Source organism: Acromyrmex echinatior, chromosome 5 (assembly GCF_024713525.1).
Source record: "Acromyrmex echinatior isolate Ae372 chromosome 5, ASM2471352v2, whole genome shotgun sequence".
NCBI lineage: Eukaryota > Metazoa > Arthropoda > Insecta > Hymenoptera > Formicidae > Acromyrmex > Acromyrmex echinatior.
Genome location: NC_141856.1, coordinates 14,297,974 through 14,324,465, shown reverse-complemented (window position 1 = coordinate 14,324,465; position 26,492 = coordinate 14,297,974). Strand labels below are relative to the sequence as shown.

The 26,492-nt window shown below is 29.6% G+C and overlaps 1 protein-coding gene across 2 annotated transcripts in view; it reads left to right on the top strand.

Moving 5' to 3' along the window:
• LOC105151319 (protein abrupt) overlaps nt 1–3,601 on the top strand; it is an 87,451-nt gene extending 83,850 nt beyond the window's left edge. For both annotated transcript variants that reach the window (XM_011064977.2, XM_011064978.2), the window contains one exon: nt 1,168–3,601. In XM_011064977.2, the coding sequence (XP_011063279.1) occupies nt 1,168–2,108 (941 nt within the window). In that variant the 3' untranslated portion in view covers nt 2,109–3,601. The remainder of the gene's footprint in view (nt 1–1,167) is intronic.
• Nucleotides 3,602–26,492: the final 22,891 nt, after the last annotated feature.

Below are 26,492 nucleotides of genomic sequence, written 5' to 3'. Positions count from 1 at the left end.
ATGGTGAATTGTTATTTTTTCAGAAGATCATGATAAGAAGGACAAAAAAAGATCACAATTGGTGATATTAATCAATTTATGGCTTATATGAAGAGATATATAGATTTTCCTTTTACTGAAAAATAACGATTTACTATAACTTTGAATAATTCATTCAGCATATAATTCCTTTTCTACGTGATTTTGCATTCCAAATACTAAATAAAAGATACTACATGAGCCAAATTGGAGATGACCCAACAAAAAGTGTTAATGGTAAGACAGAATTTGCATAAAATTTGTTAATTTACATACGAAATGTATTATATATTCGATATTATATTGTTTGGAAAATCGGGCGCTGCAAAATATCCGCGTAGCAAAGTATCTTGTTCATTTAATATTATTTATTATCGGTTTTATCTTTTCCTAGCTGACAATTCGTACTATAAATAATGTATAGAATACCGTACATATTATTTTAGCAGATATTAGCTTCTATATACATATATATATATATATATATATATATAAATATAAATATATATATAAGATGTACGAAATAAAGTCTATACTATTTAAGTAATGCTTTGTACAATAAAAAGTACTCACAGAAAAATCCAGAGTATTATATTTCCACAATCTCTTATGAATAGTTATAATACTATCGATTACAACATCGGTGTGATCGATGTTAAAAGAAAAACAGTTAATTTCATGTAATTCTCTCTTATCGTATTTTTATATTTTTATGTAAGTAGAACTTTTTTGGTTCATCGACAGTTTTTCTATTATTTTTATTATTTTTTTTCAATTCAATAATATAATATAAAATCTTATATATTAAGTGTTGGAATTAATTCGTAGCGTTTTACAAGTGATGGGAAGTACTTTCATTAATGTATTTTTTAATGCTCATGTGAAATAAATAACATTCTTTCATTAAAAACGCTACGAATTAATTCCAACACCTAATAAAATTAGACGATATAATTTTTGATTTTAATTATTTACAAAATTAATTGCCCTTAATGAGAGAATAAAAATTTGGAATGTCGATGTAAACTAAAATTATTCCTATCGAACAATCATTGTCAATCGGTTACATATTGATCATCAATGATCGAATTTTCTTTCTTCCATAAAGAAAGAGGTACATGCTCTTACCCATCCATCATTTATTTTCAGTCACTCGACGAAGTCTGGATATGATTCGAGTTCGTGCAACGGATCCTAGGCCTTGTCCGAAGTGCGGAAAGATGTATCGTTCAGCACATACATTACGCACTCATTTGGAAGACAAACATACAGTCTGTCCAGGATATCGCTGTGTTTTATGCGGAACAGTAGCAAAGTCTCGGAATTCTCTACATTCACATATGTCGAGACAACATCGAGGCATCAGTACGAAAGATCTTCCAGTTATGCCGATGCCTAGTAAATTCGATCCAGAATTGGCATCCCGTTTATTAGCTAAGGCTGGAGTCAAGGTGAGTGTGGCTGAACTTCGCGCACGAGCCAGCCCAACAGCATCTCGAAGAAGCGACATGAGGTTGGAGCCACCTCGTATAGGTGCATCCGAAGTTGACAGCTGCGGTGGCGATGACCCTGAAGACCTTAGCCTTAGGTATAGTTCGCCACTTTCGAACACCGTTATTACTAAGGTAAGCGGCAACAGCAACAGTAGCAGCAATAGCAAGAATTCGACAACGATCGTCCCCAAGTCCCTGGATACCATGCATGGTAATGGTGATCTCAACATGGCACCACTGCCACATGGCAGTCATCATTCAGGCCACAATACCAGTGCGATTGCTGGCTCGGCGATTTTGGATACCTATTTGCAGTTTATTGCAGAGAACTCTGGCCTATCGGCGATAGGGCTTGGTCCTGAGCATGCGGCCGCCGTGCATGCCGCTAAGATGCGCATGAATCTGGAAAAGCACGGCAGTCGCAGCTTGGAAGATTATCCTATTATCGGCAGAGACGAGGGTCGAGGTTCCGGAGTCGTTCACGAAGACAGACAGGAATTTGACAGACACAGCGGACTTGTCGACGAAGCGGAATCGTCAGGTGCGGATGATGACGAATTTAGCGAGAATGAAGAGCCAGAAGTGATAAAGGAATAATTCCTTCCTTTTAGAATAGTTAATGATTTTAAAGAGCATCTTTGAATTAATGACGAGTTCCTCGAGATGATCTGCAATTTACGACATAAATTGGCGCTCGCGACAATTTTTGTTTGAATGAAACAAATGAAGTAATATATGTGCTAGATCGTCCATCTGAAGAATCGACCAATGATTCTTGTTTCTTATTGCCTGCTCTATTACTGCGTGAAATAATTTGTGAAGATTATTGTTGAATGCCAGATATGTTTGAAAAGTTAAAAAGTCTCCAAAGTATTTTGACGCAAACATATAGATGCGTGGACAAGCTTGCTTGTTGGACTAGAGTCACTTAATTGCCATTACAGCAAGTAAGCATATGTATATATGCAAAACTATGCATATGCAACACGCACATACACATACATGCATACAGACATACACATATATATGTATACAGCGCGTGTGCGCGATGGAGCACCCACATATACGCCACAAATATTCCATCCATCTACCTCAGTGCACATAATAGATGATAGAACAGACTAACGAATCTCAATAAATGAAGAGAAGATGAAGTACGCCGTTGGATCGCAGAACAACAATGATCGCAAGGTTTGATTGTTGCAAGCTCTAAGATATCAAATATGATGACTAGGCAAGGCAATTTTACTATTTATTTCTCGAAAGTTTAAATGAATTTAAAAACGTATGTGCGATAATTAACATTTATTATTACGTTATTATTATTATAAATGTTGAACACACATTTTTATATCACTTAAATTTATACTTGAAACATTAAATTTTCAGACAATATTTAGCTATTTAAAAACTTTTTTATTTGGGTAATGTGCGTAGCGAATAGTATCATATCATAGCTATCAGATGCACGGTCACATAATTGGAATACTTTGATATATGAATGCTACGTCATTCATATATGAATGACACTCAATTTCATAAAAAATTCTGCAGAAAGTCAAATATATTTTCTTTTATAATTTATTATTTTGCCATAAAAATAAAAATTATTATTATTAAACGATAAGACTTTTTACGAAAATTTGACATTTCTGTATTTATTTTTATTTAAATGACTAGAGGAATTTTTAGAAACAAAAAATGTCATTCGTATATGTATTATAATTATGTTAAATAACGTTTAATACAACGGTCTCCTGTTCTAAAAGAAATTGATGTGCATTATAAAATATTCTTGTAATTGCAAGCGCATCTGAACCTATTATAGACTTTATTCATGATATGAGTATGATAATAATTGTGTTTTAGTCTTGCTCTAATTAAATATTCTTTAGTGGAATTTAAATATAATTATTCACATGATCAATTTGTTCAAATTCAGATATTGAATTTTTAAGATAAATATTTTAGCAGAACAATATCATGTTATTCTCTTTAAACACTATAAATATCAACACTATAAATTACAGATTATATGTACTTTTCGAAAGGTTTATTTACTTTAATTGCAGTTTGTTACCAAAAGAAAATGAATTTTTTTAATTTTTTAAACCAAGTAAAATATTCTCTAATGCCTAAAAAAATTGAAGAATTTTGCAATTTTGGTAACTGATAATTTTGTAACTTAATTAAAAATACTTATGTATAAAAACATATCTGTATTAAATAACAAAATATGAATACTAAATACTTAATTTATCAGATGAAACGGATAAATTTAAATAACGCTGAAACACAATCATAACTGAATTATTATATTTATATTTATTTTGAATTGAAAAACAGGAGCGAAACTGGATCACAATTAAATCGCCTCTATATCGATAGTGAATAAAGCACCTCGATTGTACATATACACACTTTTGATATTTAATTAATCTTTTGAATTGAAAAAAATAGTTGATTTTTGAGAAAATTTTTTTATTGAATATTAAATGTGAGTCTGAAAAAAGTACTGAAAAAAGTATGTCAATCATTTTGACATATTTATTTAGACTACGTGCGTTGACCCATTTAAGATTTGACTTAATTTTGGCTAATTATAACTGGATTTGTTGCTTATATTCTGTTTTTCTTTTCAAATAACTTAAAAAAAGGAGAAAAAAATGTGGAATATAGTTCCATTTTTAATTTCTCTTTGACCTTACCTTTTCATCCTATCATCTCTTGCATGCAACATTTCTTTGGGACAGGTATTTTAGGCTTGCCATGACGTAGTTAAGTAGTGATTTAAGTTTGTTATTGACAAGAAAACAATACGATAGTTATCATATGTCAGTAATAAAATATTAGAAGTAAAATTGGCGCGGTTTTCGAGATTGTATAAATTGCACTAATTATTAACGAACTACGATATAAAAGGCGATTAAACTTATTCCGCGATCTCGCGACGAGAGACTGCTACGTTTGGACGTAAATGCGTTTAAACACACGGCTTCTCGAATAATGCAACGAATATATCATTATTCGTTGATTGCGCAAACGTAATGTTTTTAGCGCGACAGAGATTTCTTCTATTTTCGCGAGGCGTAGAGAAAAGTTAATTTAACGGAAGATTCGCCGCTGAAATGTGCACGACGCGATACGTCGTGAAATTGTTCCTACTAATATATATATATATATATATATATATATATATATATATATATATATATATATAAAATTCATAAGTTAATTTCATTGACAACACATTTCATAGATACAAATTTCACGTATATTTCATAAATATGATAATAATAGAAATACGTATACGTATATATGTATTCTTTATATATGCGTATAAAAAAGTGGAGAGAAATTTAGCAATATGTAGCAGCGTGGCGCGGGTCGAACGCGATTGAGAAATGTTGAAAAACTGTTTTCTCACTTTAGAGGATAAACTATACTGTCATGTTTTTGATCAGTTTGATCAATTGAGCTACGATGTATCGGATATCTTGGCCCTTGGTGCGTACTTTAATATGGGACTTTCTCTTGGAGATCTGCATGCATTTTTCGTAAAAAGAGAAATGCTAGTTGATCAATGCTAGAAATTGTAATATGAGTTAAGTATGAAGCAGTTAAGTTTGAAATTTCCATGAAAAATTACCATAAAGGACCGCGAATTTTATCTTAACATAAAATTCCACGCGAGAAACTATGAGTTGATTAAAACCACAATATTTTTATGCGCTCTGAATTTTTTATGTAGAGAAACTATCGAGAAACTATGCGGTGCTCACGTACCGCTATATTCGATAAAAACATTTAAAAAACATAAAAAATTGAAAAGTCAAACAGAAGTTGTATAAAAAATCAAATTACATGAAAAGTCATAGAAATTATAAAAGATGAGTTGTTAAACAAGTCATGAAAAAAGTGAAAATAGAGTTATCGCGTTTATTACAAACAAATTAAATTGTTTGTAATAAAATTCAATAGCGTTAATTATGGAAATAATATAAACGTTGATTACAGAAAAATTGGATACAAACATTATTAGTGATTGGTGCTATAGGAACATGTATATTCCTTGGATCTTGAGTTCCGTTGCGTTTCATAGTCGTGAAAATTATTAATAGACATGCTTGCATTTTAATTTTGAATAATTATATCTTAATTCACAAATTTTAGATGTCAAGTTCTGTTAAACACCGAAACAAGAAATTCAGGACTATTTCATTGTTATTATGTTAAGACTAGATGATGAATTATTGGAGAAATGATTACATTCTCTTTTCTCTGTATAAAGTGTCTTGAGAGTTCAGATTAGATTCTTATCTGTTACCCAAAATAGACATTTTTAATTTATCAAGTAATTTTTAGTTTTCTATGTTAAATTTAAAAAATAGTTATTGAAAAATAAAAACTTTTTTAGGCCGCGCGTGATTTAATTCATGCTGACAATGAGCATCATTTGTCTTTGTTTAACATTTGACAAACAACAAGGATACATCAGAGTTGCCACAGATCTGAAAAAGTCAGGGAAATTGATATTGGCCATGAAAAATCGGGAAAAGTCAGGGGAAAATGTAAAAAAGTCTAGAATTTTAGACGTTTATAATGAAATATGTTTAAAATTTCCACACTTTAAACGATTTTAATAAAATAATTAAAATTTATATCTTATTCAGTATTTTTATTTGATCGCTCTTTTTCGTAACTGCATTCTTTTAACCAATACTAATTTATTTTTTGTTGGCTTGAATTTGCACTCAAAATTTTAGTGTACTATTAAAATTTTTTTGCGTTGTTTTTAATAATATAGGTTAGCTTTCCTACAACTCTTAACTTTAAATGTGTTAAAATTTACATATTTTATATTGGAAAGTTTTCCATTTTCATCTGGAAAACCTGGAAAAGTCAGGGAATTTTCAAATTTATTTTCTGTGACAATCTTGATAAGCATTGTGAGTGTGAATCGGACCGCGGCCTTAGTTAAAGATAAGAAAATGATATTTGGAATCAGGAATTTGGCAATTCTCTGTCTTTTATTCTGTGGAACATTTTATTTTGAACTCTTAATGGAATAAGTATTTGTTATATAAAAAACAATGACCGCATCAGAATTAGTGCCTATTTATGCTGGATGCCCAAAATCTGCCCAAAATCTGCCCAAATTGGCTCAATTGGACTGTTAATAATAAACTTTATTTAAATTTAGTATACTAATCCTAAAGAATAAGTATACATTTTTTTTTATTAGCACAACTTTATTCTGAAGGTATATGTTGAACTCAACAGGAGACTATCATAATATACTAAACCTATTCAATATACAACGCACAGTAAAGCAGAATCTAAAAAGTTGGCCCAAACTTAGAAAAATATTTAGAAATTTAGAAAAGTACTTCGTCTAATTTTTGTTTCATATTACTTTCTTAGTTTTTGTAAACAATCATAAATTATGTTAAGTTAATTGCAATATATTAATTGTAGTTATTTACTATGTTATTTCTGTATAAAATGGTCAGTGTCATTTTATATTAGTAGTAATATTGTAAATTATAAACCGAATAGAATCCAAAAGCCAAGCAAGTGAGAATCAGTTTTACTTATTACATATAATGTAACAGTCTTATTTCTTTCGAGCTATGATTAACATGCGTCTATCAAGATTTTTTACTTTTAAGAAATTTAAATTATTAAATTAACTGATTTTTCTTTATTCAATGTTAAGACGAATTCCTTTCTTGTTCTGGATGAGTCACCGTTTTTTATAATAAAATTTTTTAATTTGATTTGTTTGACTTGATTATAAAATACATTAATTTTTTGATAGATTGTACAACAACAATTCTGTAAATCTGATGGTAATTTTCCTTAGATATCCAAGGAATTAAATTTTGATTTTTGTAATTGCTGGGGATAGCACTAAAGTGTGTCGAAACGTACTAATTTTGGAATAAAGACTTAAAATTACATTTTGCGTAGTAATTATCACGCTGATTTTCACTTACCCGGCTATTTGGTTTTGAATTTGGAGAGACCAAAAGAAGATCATTACTATTGTAAATTATCTACCTCTGTGAAGCATTAAAAATTGAAACATTTAAAATTGAAGTTTATTAGAGTTGAATATGTCAAAGTTATGGGTAAAAGTTGCTAGATACATTGACAATGATTTCTATTAATTATTTTTTTATAGCAAAAATGTGCAATATACGTATTTTGATTAGTATTTCGAAATTTATTTTTTTCAAAAACTGTTTTATTATGCTATAAGAAACTGCTTTTTATGCACAGCAGTATTTTATGAGTAACTTTATTACATTCAAAAGAATTACGTACATAGAAGATTTTACATGTTAGGAGGCTATCATAAAATAAGAGGAAATAAAAATGAAAAAATGATTTTAAAAAAAGAGAATAAAGAAAAGAAATTAATAAAATGTGAATAAAAAAGAAAAAAAATTTTTTTAATCTGAAAAAAATGTTAACTTCCAGACTGCTCAGCATTCAAATTTTTATTTTATGAAAAATCTTTTGAAATGTATCTTCTGAGAGCATACCATTCTTGCATGATTACCATCATAACGAGATAAAACAGCACGTCTGTTAATTATTTGTACACAGACTCAAATATGTCAAGGAATTAAAGGAATCAATGTTACACAAAAATAAATTATACTATTGATTTAATCATAAAAACTTATGATCATTATTAACTTTTGACGCCACTATTCATAATGAATTCTGTAACACAAATCAGTTACTTGCAAGCAATCACAAACGAACAGAAAAAGTCGAGTCTTATTAGATATGGGAGTACAAATTAGTTCGGTCCGTTTTCCAAAAGGCTCCAGCTGTTGTGAATGGTTCATAGTGATAGCTGATTTTGATGTTTTCAGAGAGGTTAGACATCTCATCTCTAATAATATTCAGTTTATATCGCTTTGAGTTTCGTACAAAAACTTTGATTTTTACTGTGTTTGAAATGTCGAATTTTGTGTCAACCAAGCAGCATTTTTGTGTTAACCTCCCAGCGGGAGGTTCTAATTTTCTGCTTTAATTGGAAGAAAAGTGCTGAAGCCCATCGAATGCTTGTCGAAGTTTATGGTGACACTGCTCCAACTGATAAATCATGTAGGGAATGGTTTCGATGTTTCAAGGATGGAGATTTCAGCGTTGAAGAAGACAAGCCTCGCTCTGGACAGCCAAAAAATTCGAAGACAAAGAATTAGAGACATTACTCGAAGAAAATCAGAGTCAAACGCAAGAGGAGCTTGCAGAATCATTAGGAGTAACTCAACAAGCCGTTTCTGCACGATTGAGAGCCATAGGAATAATTCAAAACTAAGGAAATTGGGTGCCTTATGAACTGAAACCGAGAGACGTTGAAAGGCGATTTTTCACTTGCGAACAGCTGATTGAAAGACAACAAAGAAGACATTAGATTTTTTGCATTAGATTATGGCTGGAGATGAGAAATGAAGGATATTTTACGACAACTCCAAGAAGAAAAAATACTACTAAGCCCGGTCAATCGTTGCCATCGACCTCAACATCAACACCAAAGCCGAACATTCATGATTCAAAGATCATGCTCTATATCTGGTGGAACCAAAAGGATGTTGTTTACTATGAGCTGCTGAAACCTGGCGATTCCATTACGATCGGTATCGGCTACAATTGATTCGTTTGAGCCGTGCATTGCGAGAAAAACGGCCGGAATACGAGTAAAGACATGATAAAGTTATTTTTCTTCGTGACAACGCTCGGCCTCATGTTGCAAAAGTAGTAAAAAAATATTTGGAAATGCTCAAATGGGATGTTTTACCGCACCCGCCGTATTCTCCGGACATTGCTCCTTCTGATTACTGGTTGTTTCGAAGGATGCGGCACGATTTGGCAAGTCATCGGTTTACTTCCCCAAAATTGGATCGCCTCCAAAGACGAATCATTTTTTCGAGATGGAATTCGAAAATTGCCTGAGAGATGGGGAAAAGTAGTAGCCAGCGATGGACAATACTTTAATTAATCTGTTCATTCATTTTGTTTTGAAATAAATGCATTTTTGAACACAAAAAAACGGACCGAACTAATTTGCTCCCAATATTGATGCAAGTTACATGATAAAAGCAATAAAGGATGTCGAAGAATAAAAGGAAATAAGTAGGAATGAAAAAAGGTAGATTTATTGTACACTACATTAAAATTATAAATAAATTATAGATAAATTATAGATAAATTATAGATAAATTAATTTATCTATAAAGGAATGAATTATTAAAAATAGGTTGTGTTACATATGATCTCGCACGTATACATATATATATATATATATATATATATGTATGTATACTTAAAAACTTAACACATACAAAATATGATATAGAAAATAAAAAACTAAAAAAGAATTATGAAATAAAGAAGCAAGTATAAAACAATACACTATAAATAAGAAAATTAATTAGGGAGAAATTAAAGAAATAACTGAAGAAATATCAAGATAGTCTGGAGCTTTTTGGCATTGTGTAAAAAGTACAAATATTTAAGACGAAAAAATGAGAGCTATTTTGACTTATACTATGTAATTATGCCAATAAAAATATAAATTTTGAAAAAAAAAAGAAAAATTTTGTGGTAGAGAGAAACGTTAGACATATAAGAAATGTAAAAAAAAGATTCAAAACATGAAAAATAAACATATTATCAAATATAAAAAGAGATTAAAAACATGAAAAAAATAAAAAAGCTAGAGAGATAGAAATGATTTTAATATCAGACAAGTATGCAATAAGATTTGCCAGAATACTATAGTCTTTTGAATTTGAAACATTTCCATTGTAAAAAGAAGAGAAGAGAAAAAAAAGAAAATGGGGTTTCGTTTCGTATTACTATTGAGCTATCTATAATCATGTACACTTTTATTTACTTAGAAATATTAGGGGCATTTAATTGGAACTAATTAATTTAGTAGGTGTACAAATAAGTTTCCGCCGTTTGACAAAAGACGGCGCCACTAGCAAGCTATGGTTAAAATTGTCTGATGTAAAACATTATATCGTAAGGTTGAACATCTGTCAATAACATAACCTTGAAATACTAGCGATTTTGTATCAGCATCATATATTTTTTTTTGTGCGAAAATGCCGAGTTTTGAGCCGAATAAGCGTCATTTGCGGGAACTTTTAATTTACTTCTTTAATTTGAAGAAATCTGCAGCTGAAGCTTATCGATTGCTTGTAGAAGCATATCGTGAGACTGCCTTAAGTGAGAGAAGTTGTCGTGAATGGTTTCAAAAATTTAAGAACGGTGAATTTGACGTCGAAAACAAAGAACGTAACGGAAGGCCGAAAGTGTACGAAGACGCGGAATTGGAAGCATTATTGAATGAAGATTTGCCAAACGCAAAAAGAACTTGCACTTACATTAGGAGCGACTCAACAAGCAATTTCACATCGTTTGAAATCATTTTTTTTAGCGTTTTTTTAGATGATAAAGAAGCGATTTCTTAAATCTGATAAATTATTATTTCTATTGAATTATTATTTGTTGAATTATTATTTCTATAAATTGATAAAACGAGTAATGCTAAGAATAAGATAAAGCAAAATTAAAATTAAACAACAGTATTGTAGATACTTAAAAGTAAATTTTAAACAGAATCGTAAAGCTCATAATTTGTTCTCGTAGGTCTCGTAAAAACTTATGCCTAAAGTTGTAGGTAATTTTATGCGTGTGTACCATAAAGACGTATAATCATATATAAATATCTATGATTTCTCGCAAATTTTACAAGTAGCAAGAAGCTATCTGTAAAGGTATTGCATAAAACACTTGTTCTTACAAGTCTTATGAAAACAAATTATGAGCCTGATTCTGCTTAGAATTGATCTATTAAGCTCTCAAGTTACATATACTAATTTTCAAAATATGTAAATACATCATATAACAGCATTTAATTCATATTATATTTAAAAAACATAATTCGACACGATATTTGCAATTAATGTAAACTGTAATAAATTGAAATTCAGCCCAAAATTAAAATATAAGATTGATTTTTATGTACGTTTATTGTATTGTATCTAATTGTAAGTTTTATATCTAACTAAATTTAAGATTTGGCCAGCTTTTTTTGAATGCTACTTTACTGTGTGCGATGATTGCACCACATGATCAGAACCATAGACATTAACATTTAAGATTAATATTTCTTTCCGTTCCAGCATTTTTAAGACTATTCAATTAGATAATACGTACAGCTAATATCGAGACAAAATAATATTCAAAGCATAGTTCTGAAATTGTCGTGTTTACATTTATTTATGTAATTAATTTTTCTGTTTATATGTAATTAATTGCATAGTTTAAAAATTTTATTCTTGCAAAAGAAAAAAAAAGAATCGATGAATTATCTCAAATTAAATGTTTTTATCACACGTGTCTTGTTGAATGCAATTGTCTTACCGTTTGAAAAGTAAAATAATATCTTGATAATGCACCTTGACAATGTCTTTTATTTTCAGAAAACTATTTATTTCACTGAATTCCAAAGTACTAGACTACAAAAAAAATTAAAATTAACAATAAAGATAAAATTGGACAAGAAAAATCAGATTATATATAGGTTGTGCATAATATTTAAAGTATACTATTAAACATTAACTTTTAAGATAGATCTTTTTAAGACGAATTTAGGATTAAAATTAAATTTATCGTGGGATTTCAAGCAATTATTTTGCGCGAAATTTTGTAAAGAGCAATATTCGTCAATAATAAGCATTTTTCTAGAACTTTGAAATGACCACTGATTCTCATTCGATTTAATTGATCTATTGAAAAGAACATAGAAAAGCAAATAATTGAATAATTGAAGTAAGTAAAGTGAATAATTGAAGTAATTGTCTTAAGAAATATAACATTATATTCAATTCAACTAGTCACACTTCATCATTTTAATTAAAAATCGAGAATATAAAAAAAACATTGATATGGAATAAAATTAATCAACGCTATATACCTATTATGTAAAATTATGTAAAACAATAATACATTATTTTTTACATAATTTGATTTCTTAACAATTTTACTTTTAGAAACTTTTAGGATTATTATTATGTGAGAACAATTACGTTAATTAAACGTAAATAAAATAGACGTCTTATTGATGCGTATTGATACGCAACTTTTGAAATGTTTAAACTTAACATGTACATGTGTATACGAATGTAACTGTATACGATTGTGACATTTGTATACGACGCGCGCACGAGAGCCAAAAAACGGACACGCGTGATGAAGTGAGATTGCGCATATTAATTGCCCGCGCCATGCTGTTCTATGGAAGCGTCCGATATTTTATTATAAATATTGTCAGCCATGACGCTTTCTTCCTTTTTCTGTAGAGTATCAACTGTAAGACGCGTTCGTAATTCATCATCTATCAAGTTACGAGCATTTTCGAGCAGAGATTGAAACGCGCAGAGATTCCGTTCTAGATTCGTATTCTCGCGAATTTAGAAACTCTTTGCATATTTATTTTGTTCACAAGTAATCGCGATACCATAGATAATTTCTTTTCGTGAGATAAAAATGCGAGAAAATTCAATGAAGATACGCAATCAATTTTCAGAAAAAAAAGAAAAAAGGAAATGTCATCAATCGAGATACGAATCCAGGTTTAATTGGTACAAAAAAAACCACTTCTTGCCTTGAAGCTCTCTATTATTATGAAAGAAAGCAGATCCATGTGTACAGAGTACAAATTTATCCGTGGATTGACTAAACTTCAATGAACATTATAAAAGTCAAAGCTATAGGAAAAAAGAGAATTGAGTTAGGTATTTCCGTTAAAACACAGTCACTTTTGATATAGAAAATATTATGTGTACAAAATTTAATATATGAATACATGCGAGTTTTGGAAGCGACCTAAAAGAAGACTATAGAGAAAAATAAAAAGACAAAAGATAAAAGAAAGTTGAAATTTTAACTGCTGCATAGTACTTAAATAAATTGAGAAGTAGCCATTCGAAGCAAGAATAGAATACAATCGATTGTGCCATTACAAACTTATGATGATTATTCTAATTCAAATCCTTGTTCACTTATACGTCATATTATTGTGAGAAGAAAGTCTCAGAAAAATAGACAAGCGAAAAAGTTTTTAAACAAGCTGACGATGGTAGCCACGATGGCATCGATAAATTAATAGCGATCTCGATAGTTTTTTTCATTTCATTTTAATTTTTATAACAATAAATCATGTGCGCAAACGGTTTTGCTTGAAATAGACACAGACATAGTAGACATAGTAGACATGGACATAGAAATTAAATATGTTACATGTGCACAGATTATCGTATATACGCAAGTCATATAACATATACCGTAAAAAAATGTTTAATCAATATAGGTCAAAAAATTAACCTTGGATCCATGTGATTATTTCACACAACCGATTTCTTTGTTCATCTTGCATACAAAAATATTAAGATATGACAATCGAAAAATGAATATTTAGATATATTTTATATATCCGAGATATTATTCGAATATATTATTCTGACAATAAAAAGGAATTAAGTATTCATTTCAATCTCAAAGTATTTATTTTTCTAGTCATTTAAATATTTTTATATGTAAATGTGAAGTGAAATCGATTTGTGCAAGAAAACGCATATAGTTCCATGCAAATGTGCAGCAAGTCGTCATTACCAAAACTGAAAATCGCTTCTACCTCTGATAATGTTAATTTCTCGACCTACATTGATTAAGTATTTCTTACTTAACTTAGTAAATACTGTCTTCTAAGTCTTAAATTTTTTAACACCTTGTGTATACATATATTATACTTATCTATAGGAACGAAAGGTTGGCGGGGTTGGTTTCATTTGCATGACGAGATACAAACTTGCTTTTAGTCTTGCTTTCACTTCTGGTTCTTTTATAATTTTCTATGTATTTATATAATTATATATATGTACATGTATATATATATATATATAAATATAAAATTATATACATATATATATATACATATATATATATATATATATATATATGCGTACATATGTACATATATTTTTTTACATAGTCCCGGCTTAATAATCCCGCCATTCTCTTTTAACCCTTTCGCCGGATCAGTCGCTACATTGTCATAGTCCATTGAACATAGTCCGCAATAGTCATTTCGAATAATATCACCAATTACAGTATTGCAATAGCTTTTAGAGACAATCGTGTGCGTAAATTGTATAACGCGCCCGGCCGGCGTTTTCAATTGACATCTCGGTAAAATTATCGCAATTGTTACGCAAGAGCACTCGCTAATTTTCCGCCGACATAGTTTCATATGAAATTATTTGAAAGACGCGTGATGATTACTCGGTTTTTTAACAAGTTTATATAATCCTTGAGAGAGATACACTGTCGTAAAATCGATCCTCTCACAAGCATAATGGTTTTATATAGAAGTATATAAATTTTGCATTAATTTTATTAAATTCATTGTAAGTAAACATTGTAAGTAAACATAAAAATATTATTTCACTACTAATAATGTTTGTATGTAATATTTACAAGATGATTTAATATTTACTAAAAAATCTACGGAAAAAGTGTGTGTGAGTTATGAAAAGGGGTTGAAATTATTTCAATTGCGTTAATTGATTCGATTATAATGCAAATTGAAAGATAATTTCAGCTATCTAATTTACTAAATATAGTAATGAATTCTGAGTGCTATGAAGTGTCAATAAAGCTGCATTTATAGATTTAAATGGATTTAACATCTGATTTGGAACAATTGATTTTTAATCTTATTAGATCTCGAGGAATTAGAATAAATGCCTTCCTTGAGAATAAATGCCGAATTTCCCGGAATAAAATTTTAATTCGACTCCTTTGCGATATTTTAATTTCATTGAACAATGGCATATTTAATTCAACGGCTGTACAAATAGCTGATTTTGTTTACAATTGTGGCTTAGGAGGATCGATCGTTCTCAAAGTACAGAAATGTTCTCGCTGCAGTTTGCCATCCCATTCAATCTCTAGAGAGTAGTGGACTGTCGCGGAGTATTCGCGTTATACGTGGATAAGAAGATAAGGCCGAATGTAGTTAATGTATGGCAGGAAACGACAGTGATATCGGTAACGACCAAGGCTCCGCACGAGGTTGTCGCCGATAATAACGTGCGAGTTGGAAGCTCGTAAAGGCCTCCGAATCAGCCGAATGCTCTCGCGCGGTTCGCTTTGTGATTATAAAAGCGGATTAACGACGCCGTAAACGCAGTGAGCCTTTCATGAACTGTCTGGACACCGTCGTCGTTCGTGCGAGTGAGTTGCTCTCTCCCTTCGGCGAGATGTAAATGCGCAGCTGTAGTGAATAATTCTCGCTGCGATGACATTCGGAATTTTCGAGGAAATGTCACTGTCGACAAATGGATGCAAAAAAAATCTTGGCTGACGTTTCATAAATTTTCGAACATTATCATTTAAATTTAGCACGTTTTTACGAAAGTTGTAGCATAAACGCTGATCTTTTTGCAAATAATTACGAAACCATAAATCTTCTGTAAAAAAAATGCAACCTATTTGTGCACTTCACATTATTTTAATTTGCATTTTTTTTAATACATAATTGCAAAAAAAGTTATCTAATATAACTAATAAATAAATATTCATAAAGCTGACAGTGCACACAGAGAAAAAGGTTTCTTTGGATTTAGTATTCCTATTTATTTAATTAAAATTTATTTTATTGAAACAATATATGCTTGTACGAAATATTGTTTGAATAAAAATTTTGTTGTTTTATTTGAGAAACTTCTACTGCTTAACAGAAATAACATTATTATTTGAAGTAACATCTTTCAATTAAATAATATATTATTTGCTTACAATGAATACAAACAATGAGACAAATTATTTATTTGAAAATGGCAGAATACTATACAAAGGTTGTTCCATGCAAATAATTGCTTTCTTAGAACAATCATTATATTTTTTGGCTGAAAATATGAAAACAATAGCTTATACGTCATCTAACAACAGGATTAAATGAGCAGTGCAGATGTGTTATGTCAATTATGTTTGTGCCGTATAGTTTGATCATGCGAATACCGAAGATATAGACATCTGTTCAAATAATATATTTAAAACAAAGACATATATTGTTTCAAATTCAAACAGTCGTACTTATTGATTCAAACAAATAACAAATTTGTTTGGATACAATAAAATTTATTAAGGACATACTTTGTTTCTCCTATATACTTATTCAATTTTCGTAATTATTATAAAATGTGCTCGACTAACACAATGAAGCGCGTTTTTATGTCTACATAAAACGCGTTTAGACTTATAAGATTATGACAAATTTATCTCTGGAGCGTAGAATATAGAAAGTAAAATGGAAAATTGTAACAATGAACATTAACACAATATTGCGCAATTGTAAAGTGTGTAGCGCAATTGCGAAGATATTCGAGATGTCCTCAAGATGAGCAATCACTATATTCCCACTTCGTCCATTGTACTTGCTTTGACGATCTTTTTCTAAACGATAAACGGAGCACGTCATAAAAGGACGATTGGTGCAAATAATTAGTCATTGCTGTATCTTCATGCAACCGTACAATTTGTCACCTGCATTGTGGTTAGAAGGTTTATCGAATGATGAGAGAAGTTCGAATAAATTATCGCCGTTTTTTTTTTAAATGAACTTGATAATTTACGATCGGACCTTGTCTGTATAAACTTAAAATCACTGCATAATGCTACAGACAATTGCAGGCTAGGCAAAAAGTACATAAGAGCGCACGGCCAGGAACGATCCGCCGTCTCAGGTACTTAATAATCGACACGATGTAATGATGCATTATGTAAATGTAATAACAAACTCAGGAAATCTGAAGCAGCCAGGCCGTGATACTATACTTATAGACTACTATTACTACTGCTACTACTACTACTACAACTACTACTATTACTACTACTACTACTACTACTACTACTACTACTACTACTACTACAACAACTACTACTACTACAACTATTACTGCAGGTGCGATTCTTACGTTGATCTGATCTTGGCGATTCGCGCCTGACACTGTTTTGTTTCATTTATTCGTTTATTTCTTGTTATGAGATTTTACATTGGCAAGTGACACAACATTTGTACATTGTACGCTTCGGCGCGCGTGTAAATCCGTTCTCGATTTATCTTTATTTTATTAACAAATGCAACCGATGTTGTACATCTTTAACAAAGAAGATAAACTAAACACTATTATTTTCATAATCTTTAATGTCTGGTCAAATTAATTTTTAACATATCTTTTTAACCTTGAAGTGCTATTCATATTTTTCTTACATTAACTTCTCTAAAATGAAAATTCATCTACAGAAGCATTTACAGCAGGATGAACTTTATTTTGAAATATATTAATCTTTGACTGTAATTGAGACTTTTGTATTTAGTTGAAATTTATTTTTTATATTTTTTAAAGAATTTTTGTTTCTCTCGAAAGAGAGTAAAAATATTTTATGCGATTTAAGTTTAGAATATTTATTTATAAAAAATCTTATTTCTTTGTTTCAATCACACAAAAAGTATATTTTTTTAATTTCTAAATGAATGTAAATAATAACCAATGTTCGTTTATTTAAAAAACACAATTTATTCCTACAGCATATATAACTTTTTTTTGATTTGGGAAATTAATCGAAACGAATTTTTGCGTGCGCATTTACGAAAAGAAAGAAATAATTGTGAAATCACCATAGCTACCTCCATGTTATTAAATATCAATCTTTTTCTCGCGTTATTACTCATGCTCACATACATGACATATATTATTTTATAAAAATTCGCACGTGTCAACTGCGAATTGTCTTCTCCGTGTGAAAATAAAAATATATATATTATATATTATATACATATATTATGTATACACGATATATTTTACACATAGTCATGCGCGGGACAATGTAGCTTCCAGGATTTAGTTAAGAGATTGCCTCCTTACATGGAACAGTCGAGCGAGCGTAAATAACAATTAATAACGAACAAACAGGTTACACAGTCATTAGATAATAATAAGAACCAACGTAAAAGAGAGATACGCAAATGAAATCATTTCTAAAACATCAGTGTGAAATAATTAAATTATACAATATATATATATATATTATATATATACTTTATAAGTTTCTGATTAACTCACGCGTGTTTTTTTTTAAATTATGTATGATAATTCAATTATTATAATTCAATCACATATAGAGGAAAGCTCTCTATTATGAGATAGGCGCCTAATATGAGATGGCGGCGTTTCTGCTAAACTAATAAACGCTATTTATTGATATTCCACCATGAATTTATTGCTGTTAGATTGGAAATTATTTAGTAGCAAATTCATTATTAGATCATGCCTGTAGTCATTGCAAAAAAAGATTTTAGAATTTAGACGTCTTCAGGTTTTATTGAGATGAACTTTTAAACCTTATTTATTTAATAAATAAATATTTGGCAATAAATTCTTCATTTAATGATAGAATAAGATCGTATTAATAGAAAAATGCGGGATATGTTGAATTATTTAATTACAGAAGTTAGATTTGACGATCGTAAAATCAAGGCGTGAAAATTGTAATATGAGATACTCAGGGTATTTCTAATATGAAACCCATGCGCCTATGTATAGTGAAAATCGTTGCTAAAGAGTAAATGTTATTGTACAATAATAAAAAGGACAACCGGAATGAACGTCGAGTGCCTATTTCTGCGATGCTTGGTTCCAACTATCTGAAGACGAATTCTGAGCATAATCTATTGCATGCTCATTTTTCACGCACGCTGGCATTGTTTGTTTGCATTTTAGAAACATGAAATAAAATTTTTTAATTGTAATACTGATATATTTTGCGTTTTACTATCGATTTCTCGGAGCATCTCATATTCGGACAATGTTTTGACTTTGCGATTTGCTCACTTTTTACATTTCTTTAATTTTCAAAAAAAAAATGGAATTTGAATTATATTTCATATAACGTTATCTTAAAACTTATTAAATTTCCTTCAAAATGATCTATTATTTTTGAAATTCTGCCTATAGACTTCTAGCATTTATCCAAAATGAATTCGATATCTCATATAATAGAAGCTTTTCCTCTACATATATTAATAGACCGTTATAATAATGGTTATTTTATTATATGTAACAAGAGAAAAACCATCTACTTAATTTTTTCGTAACTTAGAATAATACTAATGATTATTTTAATTATTTGTGATTTATGTATTCGTTATTTGTTATTTGTGTTTTGTTACATTTTACATATAACTGTCATAAATTATATAAACACTGTTATATCAAATGATCTCTTTGTACTTTACGCGTGTATTGCATAATTTCCATAATTTATCAACATCATTTTTATCAACCATTAATAATCGATATTACGTTGCATTATTTGACTGGTCATAATCTTTTGGCATCATGTACGTAAAATTATATCAATGCTAGTAATGACAACTATCTCATAGTTTTCTAGAATTAAAGAAGCTTGTCAGTTATGAGTCAACACATGCGAGTGATCAAAATATCGTTCGCATTTTGGAAATGATCGCGTATCACGAATGAAGAAGTAAAAACGAACTACCTCAACTCCATGAAAAATTCATTATCGCAAGCCTATATGCACTGCTGGACAAAAACGACAGATAAGATTTCTCATTAAATTTTTATAATTCTTTGATTGCAAATTTTCTACACTACAGAGCGAATGTTTTCTATATATGTACATTCTGAAATTTAAGATTCAAGTACTTGATCCAACATAAAATCATTAATAAATAAAATAGAAGTTCTCTATTTATTACTATTAATCGATGTAAAACGTTGCAATATAATACAAAAGTTATCAGAATTTACTTATCTTAATATTTTACTTATTTCTACAAAATTCTCACTTTAGCATTCTTACGTGCTCTATCATTCTGTCCAATTGTGTATATTTATATGTACACTCACGCAACATGTGTGTATGTACATATCTCGTTCCGAGATGATATACTGCCAAACGTCGCCGCTCGACTGCTCTATGATTGATAGTGCTATATTCCAAAATCGCAATGCAATATGTTGTACTTACAACCGTTCTTACAGGTCGTGACAACGGTTAGTGATTTTTGAAATCCTTAACAATGTAGAACGAAGAAATTGCGTGAATGTGCTAACGAAAGAGAGAAAAAAGAGAACAAAAAAAAAGAGAAAGGAAATGTAAGTTTTGTCAAAGAAGGAAGAAAGTGAGTGTGTGAATGAGTAAATACTTTACATGCCCGGATGGCAATCATGATGTTAATATATATTATATCTAATATATATATATATATATATATATATATATATATATATGTATAGATGCATAGAACTAGAACATTAGAAAGTAAGGAAAAAAGCATAGAACATACCCCCATACCTATACGTGATATTTTATGACCTACGCAACTAATCAGGGACATATAATATAATCATGTGACATAGAGCATATAAGCAGAGAATCTTTTTAGTAACAGAGGCCAACACTTCTTAACTTACATATTTTTTGTGACTTGTGTTCGGTATAGGAATTTTATTGTGGGCATAATAAGCGTGCAATCTCGACGTACTCGGTGTCACGACGATCTCTTTTCGCAACTTTATCCATTTAACAAAATGTAATTAATATTTTATAATTGTAATTCTCAACATTTAAATTGTGAAACGGACAAATATCGGAATTGAGATCACGAATATTATTTATCATCGTGCACGTACAACGAATTAGGAGAAGCTAAATCGAAACTCGGAGTAGAATAAAAGCGCACACTAGTATACTGTTACAAAGCTTTCAAGCACATCGTCAAAGACATGATTAAAGCAATAAGCAGTAAAATCTATATTTTTGCTGTATGCTTTCGTGATATACGCAAATAACGATCTTAAATCTTTCAATTATAACAATTTAGAGCGGATTATATCTTTTTCTTTTTTTTCTCACAAAATGAACATATATTATATTATGTTGTAGCATTTTAGTTTTCTAAAACCATTTGACGATTCTCCATTTCGTTCTAGCTTCTCCTATTTTACCGTTGCTGAAACTTATCAAATTATCTTCAAGCGTATCTTCAAATTTGAATGCAAAATCTTATGTGCCGCTTGATTTTGGCACTTGCAATTCACTGTAACTAACTTGATCAAACTTATCTATCAAACATTGACTCGCTTGATTATCATTATCGACGTAAGTAGATAAGAAATGAAAAGCTTGGCGGAAAGTAATTATTGCGATCTTTCTTTGGAGTACTTGTCTGAGCGAGTAATCCAACAATCTCTAGCTCCATTATATCACAAATTATCACTACTTTGAAAGTCATTTTTATATACATTGTATTAGTGTTATTTTTATTTCAAGGTACTATCTTACTTAATAATTCACTTAATTTAGTCTTTCATTTAATATGTTTCCTTCATTTTGATACTGTTTAAGTCTTAATATTTGATTATTAATATGCGTGTCATTCATTCTGTTTCTTTTTTTAATTTTTTTCTACCAGCTTTGATAAATATAAGGAAGTGCGTCTGTCTCGTAGCTAAAAAGAAAACGTCGCCGATATTATTAACGCACGTATTTGTTTGGAAAAACAGGTTTTTCTTTCTTTATTATTTTTTTTTCTTTTTCGCGGCATTTTGATATTGACTTTTCGCCACGACGTTCTTATTCACCGAGACAGACGTAATCGTTAGGTCTACTGTACAAGAACGTGCCAGTACATACGTACAATATACCTTCAAGCCCTCCGGAATTTCCACTCGATATTAGCATTAAATTTATTTGTAAATATTATGTCGTATTTAAGCCAATCAATTCTCCGGAGTTTCTGTGCCTATAATTACATTTTAATGTCACTTTTATTGTTCTAGTTATTATTAATTATTAGTTTAGATTTTATGACGTGACCCATTTTAGTATCTTATTTAGTGTGTAAGCACTTTCTTGTTCAAGCACTTACTTGCCAATATGTGACTCGGAATATGTTAAGAATATGTTAAGAATATGAAAAGAAAATATAACAGTGTCCATTTATGTTTTGTATGTTTATTTTATTTCCTTTTCTGTTCGCGCTTTATACATAGCTGCTTTCATTTTCAGATTCGCGAAGGAACGTAATAAAAACTTTTGAAAAGAGTCTATTTGATGGGAAGTGCAATATGTGAAATTTATTTTATTTAAATGCAACGTATTTTTGCAAATAATAATAATAGAAGTTTATTTGTGGATTATGTAAAAAAAAATGTAATAGTGAATAAAAATAATCGGTTATTTATTTCACTGTTTCTTTTTAAAATTGTTTTATTTATATTTTTAAAAAATCATTTCATTTAGAGGTATTCACTAATGATTGTTTCCAACTCGCACTGTATACGTCGAGATTCACAATTCTTCATATTTAATATAATCAGGGATTCACCGAAATCATACGGAAGTCTCGATCAAAGTACAAAAAATTAACCGTAAATAGTCTATAATATGTACGTAACAGGAAAAGGAGCACTTGAGAAATGCTCGTACTTATAAAAAATGTTTTATTTGTAGAAAAGTGTCATGGATATATTTCAAGATTTGATATCAAGTGATCAAAGAAGACTTTCCGAAAAAGTGCGAAAAAAAAGTGAAATGAATCAGACATTATCAGACGAGAACAGATCTCCAATTTGCTGAGTCTGCTAATTTCAGAGATACGATTTTCAGAGATACGATTAAATTTAAGCGATTGAAAAGATAGTCGATGAATGAGAAGCGCTACCAACGCATTTCCGTCATCATTAGAAATTTATCGATATTACGGCGTTAGGAGACAAAAACGATCGAAAGGTAAATTGCTCGGCAATTTTACCTTGACGTATAGCGTGAATAATAATGTATACTGTAAAATATTTATATTTAAGAAAAAAAGAAAAAATATATATAGAGCGTATATCCCATTAGTTATAAGTAGATATCTTATGTAATGTTATTATTAATCACGTTCAACGTGTGTTAAGTTAATCGCGGATTAACCAACATAAATGAAAAACGGAACTGGCACGTGCAAAATTAAGGTTCAATATTAAACACAATCATCTTTTATGAATGATTGATTAGTAGTATTTCCATTAATAAACTGATAAATCTGAATATCATCGAAATTCGCTAATATTTAAGAAGAATATTAAAATTGATTAATAAAAAATCATGTAATATTCGAAAAAATATTTTTTATAGACAGTACTTTTACAATTATCTAAAATATGATCCTCTAATTTCTCTTTTGTTAATTCTTGTTGAGTGCAGATTTGTGTTCAATGGCTGACAAGTAATTGTAATCTTCAACGTGAATCTATTATTGCGTCGAAGAATAACGCTTTGGAGATCTCGAGCATCCGACGCCGTGAGAGAAAAGCTCAGCTTTAATACGGATGCGCGCGACGTTTTCATCGATTCGACGTCGCGTATTTCACGTACAGCGCGAGCAAGCATTTCTTTGATAGTAACGAGTCATCCTGTATTGCGCCGACGGATAAAGTCTCGTACAAATGATAGCAATTTCTCCCCATTGATGCAAAGGCCTGCACGCTCATCTTTTTTTTATAACAGAAGCAACTAATTAGTTGCCTTTGTCCCGAGATAAATGAATCACGATCAATGAAATTCTGTAACGTGCCTTTCTTTTGTATGTCGCCATTCTCGTAATCGTCATAAGATTTAGGAGCTCGTGCGTTGCGTTGCTCGGTGCCTTCTTGCGGCCTGTTTGTACGCAAATTGCACCATGTATTCGTCCAAGCATTTTACTCGCCAATGAAAGTTTCTTTTGCGATAAATCACATGTTAAAATTCCATATCTAACATTTATATTAAATATTAAAAGAATATTTTCATTTTCATTGAAGACGTTAACTGCCTATTAAACGATATCTTCACCTTTTAGATCACAACTTTTAAATACATTTGAGTATGAAATTAACACTAACCAAAAGGTATTAATGTAATAATAAGATCTGTTATATCACTGATATTTTTAGGCAATTATATTAACTTTTCCTATTGCAGTTTGAAATTAATATACGAATTTGTAACATTTTTTTACTATTTTACAATTTTCTACAAAAATAGTAATTTATAAAACAAAATTGCGACTTGAATTCTCTTAATTCTATCACATCTGGATAGCAGAAATAATTAAAAAGAATCTGGTATTCTTATAATTCTGTATAGTCATAAGAATTTACAAGTAAAATTAATAGAATGGCGCAAATTGGACATTTAAGAGAATGGACGAACAAGGTACATCAGGCGATCACAGTTCCTATTTTGCCCCCTTACATACATTAATAAAGGGCACTACGTATGTATACATAAATATGAATCTACAAAGAAAGATGTATAACTATATTTAGATGTTAAGCGCCGAGATGAATATACAATAAATTTAGATTGATATATCATATTGTAAACGGAATAGTATACGTATGGTAAACCGTATATGTATACACGTGTACTCTGTATGACGTAGACAAGCAATTAACTAGCGAGATGAAGTTCATTTTTTTATAAGGTAACATCGTACAAATGATTTTGAGATTCTTGACGAAGTTCTAATCATCATTGAGCGAACATGTACTTTCTCAAATTTAATGACAATTTTGTTGCGCATCTAGCTTTTGTGGATATAAATTTGTTTTTATTCTCTCTTTTGTTACTGTTGTTATTTTTATAAACTAAGTTATATCTATAATAGTATTTTAAATAGACCTTTGTATATATATATATATATATATATATATATATATATATATGTATGTATATATATATATATATATATATATATATATATATATACGTATGAATTATATTGTAGAAAAAAGACATAATAAAATTTATAGAATGTAATTGCATAGATGTTACATAATTATTATCCTCATAATTTTAATACTAGTAAATTAAAAATAAAAAAATAATTTTGATAGTGTTTACAATTGCATCATCTATTGAATTAAAATGATTATTTTAATTTATTATTTTAATGAATTTATTACTTCATGCCTGCGATAAATATATATACATTTTTTAAATAAATAAATATAATTTATACAGCCTTCATTTGTCAATAATTAATTACCGACAGAGTTGATGTCGATAAAATAGCAAAGAAGAAATAGATTCCCTGCAATTACTTCAGAAAATAAAAAATTTATCTTCTGAAGTAATATACGAAATATTTACTCTGTGCAATGAAACAAGTTTTACTTTTATATTATTCGATCACATTGTCTTATTTTTTATGTTCAATAAGATAGTTTTACGTGATTCTATTAATTGCGCTTTAGTATCATTTGTCGATACATATCTGTATGACTTATAGAAGTTAATTTACCAGCTGTTGATGTAGAAGAAATATTAAATTTAAAAAATGTATTTTAATATTATCAATAGAGCATAAATTTATGGTCTATTAATAATATTGAAATAAAATCCTATTGAATTTATAACAAAATTCCAAAATATTTTTAAAAAATATTCGATAATGATATGTTGAAATTAAAATATTCTGAAAATAATAAAGTAAGAGAAATGTTAGTCCAACATTACATTATAATTTCAATTATTAAATAAAACATTATTTGTTACTTCGTAAATTTTTATGTTAATATTAAAATTTTTATGTTAATATTCTTTGTCGAGTGTGCTACATATATTATTATTATTTTTCATTTTCTTATTACATTGGAAATTTTTTAAAATAAATAACAGTATAACAAAAATAATATTTTAATATTATTTTTAATATTATTTTAAAATAATATTTTAATATTATTTTTGTTATACTGTTATTTATTTTAAAAAATTTCCAATGTAATAAGAAAACGAAAAGCAATAATAATATATGTAGCACACTCGACA